Source organism: Corvus kubaryi, unplaced genomic scaffold, assembly GCF_017639235.1.
Source record: "Corvus kubaryi isolate FWS band 111438036 unplaced genomic scaffold, C.kubaryi_AGA036_p1.0 37397, whole genome shotgun sequence".
Lineage (NCBI taxonomy): Eukaryota > Metazoa > Chordata > Aves > Passeriformes > Corvidae > Corvus > Corvus kubaryi.
In genome coordinates this window covers 20758343-20770705 of record NW_024581136.1, presented here as the reverse complement: position 1 = coordinate 20770705, position 12363 = coordinate 20758343, and the positions used below count along the sequence as shown (strand labels likewise).

Genomic DNA, 12363 nt, shown 5'->3' with positions numbered 1-12363 from the left:
ACTGCAAGTGCGTCAAAACCGCCATAACTTCCCACCTGTGGAGCTGCCCCCTCATTTCCACCGGTTCCTGCAGACACACCACCCAGTGCCAACAAACACCACAACTGGGGTTTAAGACTTTATTTAGGATTCCCTTTAGACACACATTTTCCTCAAATAAATAGATATATAAATAAGTAACTTAAAATTCACTATGGAAAGCTGTAAAGCACTTGAGTATTTGTTATCCCCTTGATATAGCCTTAACAGTTTGAATCTATTCAACAGTGCACCCAAATAAAATTTGTATGCTAGGAGAAAAACAGCTGATACTGTATTTGCTTGGGTAACTTGAGCCAAGGGGAGCACTGTCTGTCAGAGCAGTTGAGGTGTGTAGATTAAACACCTTTCAGTTGCTGCTCCCCTGCTCCTCCCGCTCTCTGTAGGCTTTGTTCAGCAGCTGTATCTCCTCCTGGTACCCACCCCTGGCTGAGTGCTGCTTTTGGCTGTTCTGCCGATGAGCCTCGACAGTGTCTGGGATGGAGATGCTGAAGTCGCTGCCGGGGCTGTGCGAGGGGATGAGCAGGGAGTAGGAGGCACTTTCCCCCAGCTCACAAGACACAAACCTGTTCTCCTTGCGGGAGTAGCGCAGGGAGGGTGACCGCGCCTGCGTGGAGGACTGGCTGATGTTGCTGATGATGGACACGGTGTCCAGGGCCTCTTCGTTGTCACAGATCTCCAGCACCTCCAAGTGAATCTTAACACTTGTGTCAGCAAACGTGTCCGCAGGCTCCCCTGGGCTCGGCTCATGCCCGACGCTTTTGGAGCGATACACCTCGATTTTCTTGGACATGGGGGTTATTTTCTGCCCCTCAGAGCTCACCTCGTACGTGGACAGGGAGAGTGTTTTGCCGGTGGGGGCCTGGAGAGACACAGTCCCCTGGAATGCGCACAGAGGGACGGCCAGGGCCCCGCCCGCGCGCTGCAAGGAAACAAGGACCGTTAGTGGTGAGCATTGTCCAAGTCGAAATCCATTGTAAATCAGCCAAGTATGCTCAGTTTGTTAACTCATCCTACTGCCTTTTCCTTGCAGAATTTTAGACACCTGGTCTTGGGGTCACTGAGCCAGCTAGTGGGCCAGAGAGCCCCAAACTAGCAAAGGCCTGCTGGTAAAAAACTCAGATATTTGAGATATCAATATTATCTCGGTAAAGGAAAAGCCTCTCCCGCAATTCCTTGCGGATGAAATTTAACCTCACACACCTCCCAGACCCTGGGCTAAAGAAAGCTCCCTCTCCCAGCAGCCCGTGGCTGCGCACCTGAGCTGGTACCCGCTCTGCGCCTTCCCTCTGCGTGCTGGTTCCCTTCCCCATCCCGCCTTTGTCCCTTCCCCAGTGCCCTCAGACCGCTGCCTCTGTGACCCTGTGAAAGGGCATCACGGGCACAGCTGGGCCCTGTCTCGCACCTCGTCCCCTCTGCAGAGGTGAAATGAGCCTCGACTGTGGAACGCGCCATGCGGAGGGCCCTCCCTGGCTCCTGATGTGTGGCAGTACTGAGCTGTGGGGTCTGAGTGTGCGCGTCCTCAGCGCTGAACCAGCAGCGCAGGGCAGGAGGGAGACGCTCGCTGGCGTGCCGAACTGCCGCAGCCGAGCCGTGCCGCGCCCGGGGCGCTGTGGGGAACACAGCAGCCATCTCCCAATCGCCCTAACACCACGCACTCCTACAACCTGGTATTTATGATTGGAAAGAGTAGCAAGAAGGTTTGAGTGTTATTATACACTTTAGTGTATGAAGTGAAGTCCCAAGTGACTGTGACTCACTATGGCATCTACAGAATATGAAAAACGGAGTGTAAATAAAAGCTGATTCCACCAGCCCAAGGTTATGTCCTGTTAAATCAAACACTTTGATTTGTCAGACTGAACATGAGGAACATGGAGGGGATGTCTGAGGCGCCTGGGGGGAGAATGAGCAATCTGCACTTGCTGGAATGAACACCCCGGGTCTGGAGAATGAGACATTTCCCAATCACTTAGTGTCTCTTCCTGAAAGTCTTCTCAAGTTTTCTCTTGAGAAATCAGTATTTACTGTTAAAGTGAAAAAGATCCATCAAGTCTCCTATGTCACTGCCCAGTCACTAACCAGGGAGGCACTGAACACCGTCATTTCCCACTAGAACAGTTCTGGTGGAAATGCTGTTCAATTCCAGACACCTTCACCTGTTTCTAAAGTACAGAATCCATTTGTCCCTGCAAACCACAATGCTGTGCTCTGGGGAGAAATGTGGATACAAGTGCTGGCACTAAACCCAGGGTTATGGGGTCCAAGGGAGGGATAAATGCATTTATCCTGGGTTTAGGTACAGCCAGGTAACACTGATTATTACTGGAATTACTTTCAGTATAAATTATTATTAATGAGAACAGAAAGTGACCTTTATCTTGTCCTTGATACCATTATTAAATACCCATTTTTGCTTCTCATGACACATCTATGGCAATAAATAGGCATCCACCAGCAAACCAGACTCCACTGGTACATCCTGTGAAGTATTTTGCCTCCCACTCCCGCGGTTCCCTGCAGTTCAGCTTTCTGGTTTGCAGCCTAACAATGCAATTTCACTCCAGAGCAGGAGGCAGCGGAAGGACTCTGAGTAACACAGAGTGGCCTCCAGTGCCGCCGTGCAGGTCCCTGATCCCAGCTCTGCCTTATTCCAGGCTGAACAGGAGCACCCACAGCTGGAGCAGGCTGTGGCTTGGTTTTACCTCAGTGGAAGCAGAAAGAGACCTACGGTGCTGTTCCTGCACGTCTGCCATCCCACTGCCCCAGCCTGCACCGAGGGCTCTGCCCCGTCAGGCCTTTCCTGCTTTTCCCACACACCTTGCATTCCTGCATTTAAAGGAAAACTGTTTCCAAAAGAAATAACAGACACAACTCTCCCACACAATTTACACTACCCCTTCTCTTTTTAAAGCACTTCCACACAGGTGTGCCTGTGAGGAACAGGAAACTCAGAGCCCCATGCAGCCCTTGCCCACAATGCCTGGAGAATGTTCTGGCTGTTAGAATCTGGGACAGGGATTTCACTGGAGAACTCCATGTACCAGCACAGGCATTTTTTAAAAGGAAAGACAAAAAAATCCCAGTGAAATAAATCACAAATGTCCTTGTTCCTTACAGAATGCTGATGCATTCTGAGCAGAGAAATCTCTGCAGAATTGATCAAGCAAATCCCCTCATATTTCATTATACATCCACCTTCCAGAGTTCACAGAAGCAGCTGTAGTTGCCATGAGGCAAAACCTTCCCCACCATCACTGTGGGTCAGGACCAGGTTCCCTGTCCTGTTCCTGCTGCCTGAGCAGAGTCTAGGCTGGATTCACCAGGGAGGATGCTGTCCATAGGGAAGGCTTGGATGTATCTGAGTCCTACAGCAGCTGGAACAGGCTCTGACAGACAGATTTCCATTTGGAAATGCTCAAAGCAGCAGCTGGAGGCTGCATGGGACATGGGACACCATCTACAGTGTCTGGTGACGGAGTCAAGCACAGGCACTTTGTAGACTCTCCCTCACAATTCCTGTTGCCACAGGCCCCGCAATAAGCAGACAGGTGTGCCAGCAGTGTCACCGTGAAGCACAGATGTACTGGAGTCTGCACCTCCTCTCTAGGACAGATCTCTGCACGGGGGCAGCACCAAGAGCACACACGGGTTGTGCCATGTCCGTGTTGCTCCCACTGGGCCATGCTGCCTTCCCAAACAGAAAACCAGCCATCTAAAACAGCTCTGAGGAGTCTGCATTCCTAATTACTTCGGTCAAACCCAGCCAGAGATGAAAAGGTCTATTTTTAGAATGTTTCCAGCAAGGATCCCAGCTTTTTCTTTCCAGAGACAATGAGTTTTCTGTTTGTTTTAAAATAGAGGCTTAGTCTTCTACTTCCCTAAAAATTAAAATTAGCTGCAGTGAAATTGCTATTTCTGAGGCTGACTGCAGCAAATGTAGAGCCAAGGGGCTATGACAGGAAGAGACAAGCTCACCTCAAATGGCCTGAGCCCAGCGCTTGCCATTGGCCTGCCCGATGCAGACAGACCTGGGTTCGTATCAATCAGTACCAGGAAGTGCAACAGAGCATCCAAGGTGAGGACACCTGTGAGGGAAAGGCTCTGGGAGCTATATCCAGCCTTGCCCTCCTGGGCAAATGCTTCTACTCCCACTATTCCTCCGCAATTCCAGAGAGAGCCAATGGCAGTGGAACTGCAGCAGGGAGCCAGCAAGCATCACACAGACCATGCATGCCTCTGGGAGCAAAGTGAGAAGAGGAAGGTGAAATGTCACATTGATTTTCCAGCCACAGGAACCTCTTTGGAAATCAAGTTCCAACCACCTGAGCAGGAAGAAGCCCGAAGGGAACAGCTCAGCACATCAGCAGGGGTACAGGTGGTACATATTCCCACCAGCCAGTGGGAAGCAAAGAGAACCTTCAAGGCCATTCCTAACTCAGCTTCTGAGCTGTGCCTGGTGTTTAAGAGAATGTTCACAACTTTCCTGCAGTGAGTGAGATGCTGTGCACTTATCATGTTAAAATATTCCTGCCTGCGCTGGCTCCTCCTCAGTGAAGTCACTTGCACAGCCTCCCCCTCTCTTTCCTTGCAGGGCACGTAAATAGGTCCTGTACAGAGCCTCTTCAAAGAGTTTGCTGGAGGCAACCCGCAGATGAAGCAGAGAAAAATAATCAGCAAGACTGGAACAAACTGCCAGTCTGGGAGATTTCTGTTGCCTGAGGGCACTGAAGTATAGGCAAAATAAGACATGACATATTTACACTCAATCTCTTTAGGAACGGAGATACACAGGTGTTTTATGAGATGTTAACGGTATTCTTCAAAAATGCAGCTGAGCAAGAGTTAGAAATGACAAGTACCATCTTCTCTCTCCCTCTCCATTACAGCCATCCTATCATGGATTCAATAACCCTGCTGCTTCATTCTCTCATGCCACTTTTATTCCAGAGAAATCACTTTGATGGAGCAACTCTTTACTCACAGAACAGATAATGAGGAGACAACCAGCTCCACAATCATTACTGTCACCCCAAGGAAGAGCCACTCTCCAAGCCCTCAGCTTCCAGAGGAAACCAAAGGCATCCCGGGTCCTGTCTGGCACCCTGCTCTTCAAACAGCTCAATCAAACTCACTGATCCCACATCCATGGGGGATGGCTGCTCTCCCTCCTACTGTCAGTCCTTACAGCTTCTCCTCTTGAAGAGAAAATCAGCAGCACTCCAATAAGAACCCCTGTATTTATGGACTCCAGTAACAATCCCTGTATTTATGGACTCCACTAAGAATCCCTGGATTTCCTGCAGAAAGATATGGCAAATTAATGCCAGGGGGAGTCTCCTTTTTTAACAGAGGTGGGAAATGCAGAGTGATGAGAACAGAGTGACTTTTCTTAGACACTTTGGGACTTCCAGACAGGATGAACAAAGGAGATGGTTTTCAACTTATTTAATATGTGGCCCAAATTGATCTTTCATCCAACATACACCTGAGCAATGCATTAAAGTTATTTTTACAAAGCTTGCAGGGGTTTCACACTCTGCCCTTTCCCAGCAGCAAAGCAAATGTCAGCTGTGAAGCTCTGTCAGCTCCTGCTGAATGTCAGAACCAGGCAGAGCTGTAACTCCAAAGCCTGGAACTTTTACCCCATAGGAGCTTTAATGCCTGGCACTGGGTTATACCTGGAAAAGTGCCAGAAGAGTCTGTCAGATTCTTTGTAATGCAAGTAGTGAAGGCTATGTCCAAAAGCGCCATACAAGGCCCCAGGGCACAGAAAACACCCCCAGGCAGTCACTGCCAGCTGCTCACAAAGAGCTGCTCTCACCTGCTGCAGTCCCGGGGCTGCATCTGAACTGGCACCAGGGGACATGGGGAAAGGAATTTTTTTTTTTTTTTAAACGTCATCTGGAAACTCCTGGAAGGGAGAGCCACAGTTATGAACCTCCTGATACAGTGATCTTATTAGCCAAGCTGTACATGGCACATGAGGCCTTGGCAAGAACTGGTAGATTAAAACCAGACTGAGTCATCACTTCCTTTTGCCCCCAAATGCAGGAATTCATCTCTGCACACTGCAACAGAGTGAGCATTGGCTTTTTATGAAAGGGATGATCAGTCAGATTTGAAACATCAACCAAATTCCTACTGTGTCTCAGACGATAAACCTGTGTGTATCAGATGGAGAGAGATTCCCATATTTGAATACAAAATACATCTTATACATCTCCTGTGTGTGTGCAAAGGCCGAGCATGAGCTGATCCGGCTCTGAAGCCACCCTGCTTGGAGCAGGAGGTTGGATTAGGCGACTTCCAGAGATCCCTTCCAACCTAAAGCCTTCCGGAGCTCCTCTCTCACAGACTTCACATGGGCCCTTACCCCACTCCCACTGACTGTAATGCCCAATGGCCACTGAATTCCACAGTGGAATGCCCTGGGAAATGTCATCTTTTGGAGAGAAACTTCTTCTTCACTAAGATAAATTAACATAACTCATACTTAATTCTTATCATATCCAAGGCATGCAGGTGCACACAAAATAAGAAAACCCCATGATTAAGAACATAAGTGAGAAATTATTGCAGGATCAGCACCTGCAAATAGGTCCGTGGTTACTAAACATTATACAATGCCATGTATGAGTTTTACTAAAAAATAGGACTAATAGAAGTATCAATGCCAGTAAAAATCATTCCTATTTCATAAGGAAACTCTTATTATCAGAAAAGAATAAATTCCTCTTTTACCTGCCGAGGGGTCCTCTCGGATTTACTCCGGCACCACTCCCAGTCCGAGAGTTCTGGTTTGTGGCTTTCCTCGTGGGACAGCCTCCACTCTGGTCCTTCAGGGAACGCTGATGGGTCACAGTTTGTGCCCTCCTGGCCCTGACAGGCCCCTGGCCCATGAGGAGGGGGGCATGTGGGGCCTGTCCCACTCCCCCCCGGGGTGCCCCAGGAGCCGTGTCCCAATGCCGTGGGCAGGAACCCGGAGCCGGCGGCGTCGCTGCCTCTGCCAGGCCCCAGCTCCTCGCAGTCAGAGCTCACCAGGTTGTGGTAGGATGTGGATTTACCATCGCCACTGTGGCGGGGAGGGTTCTCCTGGGATATCCTGTAGATTCCATAGCCTTGCTGGAATGATAGGTTGAACTCAAAACCACTGCGCTTGGCTAAGCAGGAAGGAAAGAAACTGTGTTAGGAGTTGAGACCAAGAAGAAAAAGGAGTTTGCAAACACAATGCAAATGACATGCTAAAACATGGAATAAATTATCCAGCTCCTGCTGGAAACAGGCAATTTTCTCTCCATAAAAAGAATGAATTGTTGAGAAGAAAGACTTCTGAGAAGGAACTGCCCTCTCGATGAACTGCAGTCGTTCTCTCTGGGAAAGTGGCTAAAAGGGCACCAGGGGCAGCACAAGCCATTCTGCACCTGGAGAATGTGTTTAAAGCGAGTGAAAGCCATGCACTGAGGATGGCTTTTCTCTAGGATTCAGGAGCTCTTTCTCCCTGAACATGCAGAGAATGTAAGGAATTCATTCACTGATGGTAGAGGATTTTCACTCCAGAGAATGGAAAACAACTCCCACATCCTCAGAAATATTTAGCCCTTAACATTTGCAGTTGAGACCAGCTGATCCCTGTGAGTCCCTTCCACCTGACCCACTCTGTTCCTCCAGCTGTTTTTACATAAAGCCCAAGGGAAAACAGTGCTCTAGAAGATGCCAAGGATGTTACCAGGGAAGGTCTGGCAACCTCTATTACACCAAAGCAACCCTTCCACACTTACTTTTGGCATCTTCTGAAGACACTGCATAGGAGTTCCTCCTGCAATTGATGATGCAGCCACAGGGCAGGTGGAGCCAGTGCTGTGACAGGAGAAACACCGGGGTGACTGTGGCAGCCAGCGCAGTCAGCAGGAAGCTCAGTGTCTCAAATGAAAGGCTCTGCAGCCCAGTGACATACTGGACAGCCATCTGTATCTGAAAGGCAGAGCATTTTGAAATTTAAATCGCTTTGGGCACACGAGATGCTTCCAGGAACAAAGAGAACATCTCGCTATGGATATGACACCACTGTAAGACAGATTGTCATTAGTGTTTGCTGAGCACAACAATTCTGGCTCTAGCAGACAGCAGAGGAAACACACTGACTGCCCTCCTCTCATGCTGCATTTCTCAGAAAAACCTTCTCTGAAGCTAAATATAGTGAGGTGCCATTGACCAGCTCCCAGTGCCAGCCAGTCCCATGTGGTACCAAGGAACCCCGCCCTCACACACCCAGGGCAGGGGTAACTGCCCCAGTGCCGTGTTTCCTGTTCCCAACAGATCCCTTTCTCAGGTTCCTGTTCCCAAACACACACACATGCACATGACAGCACTCCCTCCCACCCCAGCACTACAGGGATTACAAAGGTTCAACCAAACTGCATTTTTCTCCCAAACTCCTATTTTTTAACCCAAAGGATGTGTCTCAGAGGACAGGACAGAGGGGCCTTTACCTCAATTCCCAGCCCCAGAATGCTGAGCAGACCCTGTCCCACAGCTGGGTACCAAATGGGGACCTTACTGCCCCTGGTATTCACGTGACATGAATGATGTGATGAGAGAGTGTCAGAACGATGAACCAGGCTCTGCCAAAACCACTGGGCACCAGTTAAACTCATGCAGCAACACAGACCTGCTGGAGGGGACTTTTGCTGGCACAACTACACTACGAGGAACAACTGCAATGGCCACTGTTCGTCTATTTCAATCCATGGCTCACAGGTCACATCCCACTGAAATGTAAGCGAACACTGGAAAGTGAAGCCATCTGAGAATTTACCATCATTGGGAGCCAGAGAAGGACTTTGGTCAGTGCCAGGATCAGCGAGAATCGTTTCTGGGCAAAGCCCACGATGAAGCTCCTGCTCTTTGTGCTGCTCTCAGCCACACCCTTCCCAAAAACTGCCTCCGAGTTTTGGAAAGGCTGGAGGGTTTTATCCCCAGGGTCCAGCAGCGACAGCGCAGGGGCAGCAGCACCGCATCCCCGTGGTGTCCCAGGGGAGATGAAGCCTCCAGAGCCCTGCAGGTACTCGGTGTGTAGCAGCTGTGGCTCACCTGAGCACAGCAGCTGCAGAGTGAGGGGAACGGCCAGCACTGCCAGCAGGGAGAAGCACAGCGAGTACACAACGAACACAAACAGGATGTAGGAACTGGCACAGTCGGCGAAGCAGCCCCAGGACGTGGGGATGTACCTGCCCCAACCACAGAGAGGCAAAATGCACATCAGCAAACTGACAGTCCAGATGGTGAGAATGACCCATACCACGCTCATGCGGCTCTTGGAGGAGCTGCAGCTCAGTGTCCCAGTCGTGTTGAGGGTGCAGAAGTTGTAAGAAACTATAAGAGACCCTTTCAGGTTGCTAGAAATGCCCTGGAATAAATACATAAACGCTGAGGTGGTACACAGAGGCTGGGGGAGGACTTCGCTTGACCACTGTGTGAGCATGAAAATAATCATTGGCGTGATGCTGATCAGATCATCTGCTGCCAAAGAGGTCACAATCATCGAAACCGTGGTTTTGTTCTGCAGTTTCAGCAGGGAAACTAGTGAATAAATGCTGCCCAGAAGGGCTGGGACTGCAATGGCAAAAGTCAAACAGAACAGAAAGACATTCCAAGTTCTCGGCTCACTGGGTTTGTCCATAATGCTGTGGTTCTCAGTGAAGAAGCTTGTCCCATTGAGCGAGAAATTACCAGGAGTTACTGACATTGTCCTGGGCATTTTTTTCTTTGCCTTCTCACTGATTCTGCAAGTTTTCACCAGCTGAAACCAAAACTGTCAGCTCCACATCACAAGTTTCTTTGTTTTCCTAGACTCTCTTTGTGGCATCTGATGAAGAAATATTCAGGTGGCAGCACCCCTAATGATCAGAACTCATGCTCTCAAAAAGCCAGGCAACAATGAGGTAGCAAAGGTGCTGAAAAAACATGGAATTCTTCAAAATCGTTCCCGTGCTGGAAGATGGTGAGTTAAGGCTGCTCAGGTCTCCATATGCCATTCCCCCCTGACGGATGGCAGGCACCGTGTCTCACTCACGAGCTCGGCTGGAGCGAAGGCAGAGTACGGGCTGTGTTCAGGCTGTAGTAGATCGGGCAGACACATCGTAGGAGAGGCTGTTGGACTCACCCTGCGCTGCCTGAGATGCAGGAGGGAGGAGCTGGTGCCGGCAGAATGGCAGAGAGGGAGCGAGGATGCTCCCAGCCCCAGCTCCCTCCCGGCTGGATCGGCAGCCTGAAGCAGTGTCCCCGCTAAGCCACACCTCCGAGCCGGCACCGAAATCCAATGCAAATACTGCGAGCTGATGTCAGCCGTGGATGTCATTCCCGTAAATCCCGAGCTGCTCCAGGGCTCGCACACGGGCTGGAATGCTCGTGTTCCCTGGCACTGCCGTGCTCCGGGCTTGGCAGGGGCACCGCCGCAGGGTGAGGGGGATGCAGGACGGGCTCTGCGCTGCTCCCCAGCATTCCCGCTCCCACACGTGCGCACGGATGCTCCCGGACATGCTCAGGGCCACCTTTGGGGAACAGCAGGGAGCTGGGTGAGGCAGCCCGGCGGCATCTGCCGTGTGGTAGCTCAGCTCAGCCTGGGCTCTGCAAACTTTCATTCCTCGCACGACCCCAACCCGAGCCTCATCAGGTGCCGAAAAACTGTTCTGTTGTACCCTCAGCCATCACAGCCAGCGGCATGTCCACAGCCGTGATGGCAGAGGGCAACACGAACTTCCTGCAAGTTTCCTCAGGATCTTCCTCCTTACACATCTCCCTGCCCCTGCTTTCTTTCTCCCTCTGCCTCTCTGCAGCTTTCTGACACTGTGGGCAGAGCAGTCCATCCTGTGCCTCCTGTTTGTGTTTGGAAGGAAATGTTCATCCATGTTCTTGGGAAGGAAGACACTTTTTATTGTATTGTATAAGTTTGTCTTCTCGCACAGAGTATTTTATGTTCTGAACTGCACCATGCCACTCTCTGTGGCAGCTTTTATCATATTTACAATATGGTGAGATTTCCTCCAGTCATTCCATAGTTACAAACAGAAGGTCTTGGGAGGGACAATTCAAACAGCTCCCCTTCATATTTATCTTTCTTTAACATGACTGATAAATTCTGATAAAACTTGTACAGAAAGATCAGTTTCATCTTAAAATTAAAGAGAGAATTCAATTGCAGTAAGAACCAAGCAACTCCACAAAAGGCAGCAGGATTTCCCCTACAGCTGTGCTCCAGGGACCTGACCTGCACATTTAAGGAGATCCAAGTTCTGAAATGTCTCCTGTGGCTGGGGCAAATGAACCTGAAATAGATTCTCTGATCTCAAGGATGAGTTCACATGGCAATCTTTCAAACTTTACAGAAATACTGCCCCAGAAATACTAACTTTGCAATTGTAATTTCACTCCCAATTTCCCCCTAAATTCATGAATGGACTCAAGTAGGTCTGGGGGAGGCAAGGACAGGTAAGTGAGCAGAGAGGTGGGCAGGGTTATCACTATCCCCCGTGTCCTGAATTTTCTAAAGAAACAGTGCTAGAGTGGAATAACACAGCTCTGCCAAAAAGGCACAGGTAATGATGGTGCAGAAGCCCCGAGATGGGAGGAGACCTTTGTGTGTGTCCTTGGCTGGACTGTGCCAAGCAGGCAGGAGGCTGTAGATTCCTTAGGGCCTGATCCTTTCCCTCTGCCATGGGCCCCCTGCATGATGGGAGGTCCCAGCACAAGAACTGCCCTTCACTGTACATGTATTTATTCCTTATCCTGGTGGGAATTCTCCTCACTAAGGAATGGTCCCAAAGAGAAGATCCATTGAGATGGGATCTCCCCTCTGGCCTTGCTTCACACAGAGCCCAGCAGGCTGGGAGTGGAACTCATGGAACAGCATGAGGTGAGTGATTTTGGTTTTGCCATGTCACTGTAGCAACAGTAGAACACCTGTAACCTGTAACTGTGTGTCAGTGAGGCCACACCCATCACTGAGCAAACCCAGCCATGCCACACTGCTCGGGAACCACTCCTGCTGTGGAAGCTCCAAAATGTCTGTGGCATGTTGGAGAAAAAGCCAATGTTGTGCAGTCTGTAACACCACACCACTGTGGGAAACTGCACAGGGAGAGTTAAACATAGAATCCAAACTGCTGAAGAAACAGTTATCCCTTTCTGAAGGGAGGGAATAAAAAAGGAAGATGGCATATGCTTGGAGTGACCCAGCTGTGACCCCATCTGGAAGCAGCAGAAAATCAGCTGTGTATATGGAACTTTCTCCAATAATGATAAAATTAATGGCTGCAAGAGCCA

At 49.9% G+C, this 12363-nt stretch overlaps 1 protein-coding gene across 1 annotated transcript; it reads right to left on the bottom strand.

Annotated features, from left to right (window-relative positions):
* Window positions 1-105: 105 nt before the first annotated feature.
* On the bottom strand, window positions 106-10337 carry GPR149 (G protein-coupled receptor 149). The gene is made up of 4 exons (XM_042042417.1): window positions 8858-10337; window positions 7821-8013; window positions 6784-7202; window positions 106-961 (listed from the first exon to the last, which is right to left on the bottom strand). The coding sequence occupies exons 1-4, from the start codon at window positions 9797-9799 to the stop codon at window positions 389-391; spliced, it is 2127 nt and encodes a 708-aa protein (XP_041898351.1). The 5' UTR covers window positions 9800-10337; the 3' UTR covers window positions 106-388.
* Window positions 10338-12363: the final 2026 nt, after the last annotated feature.

Bases quoted from the DNA above. Each gene is read 5' to 3' on its own strand.
- GPR149 (XM_042042417.1), bottom strand. From the start codon at position 9,799: ATGCCCAGGACAATGTCAGTAACTCCTGGTAATTTCTCGCTCAATGGG. The intron at 7,203-7,820 runs GTAAGTGTGGAA...CTTCCTGCTTAG, and splicing joins GTCTTCAGAAGATGCCAAAA to CCAAGCGCAGTGGTTTTGAG. The intron at 962-6,783 runs GTAAAAGAGGAA...GTTTCCTTGCAG, and splicing joins CCGAGAGGACCCCTCGGCAG to CGCGCGGGCGGGGCCCTGGC.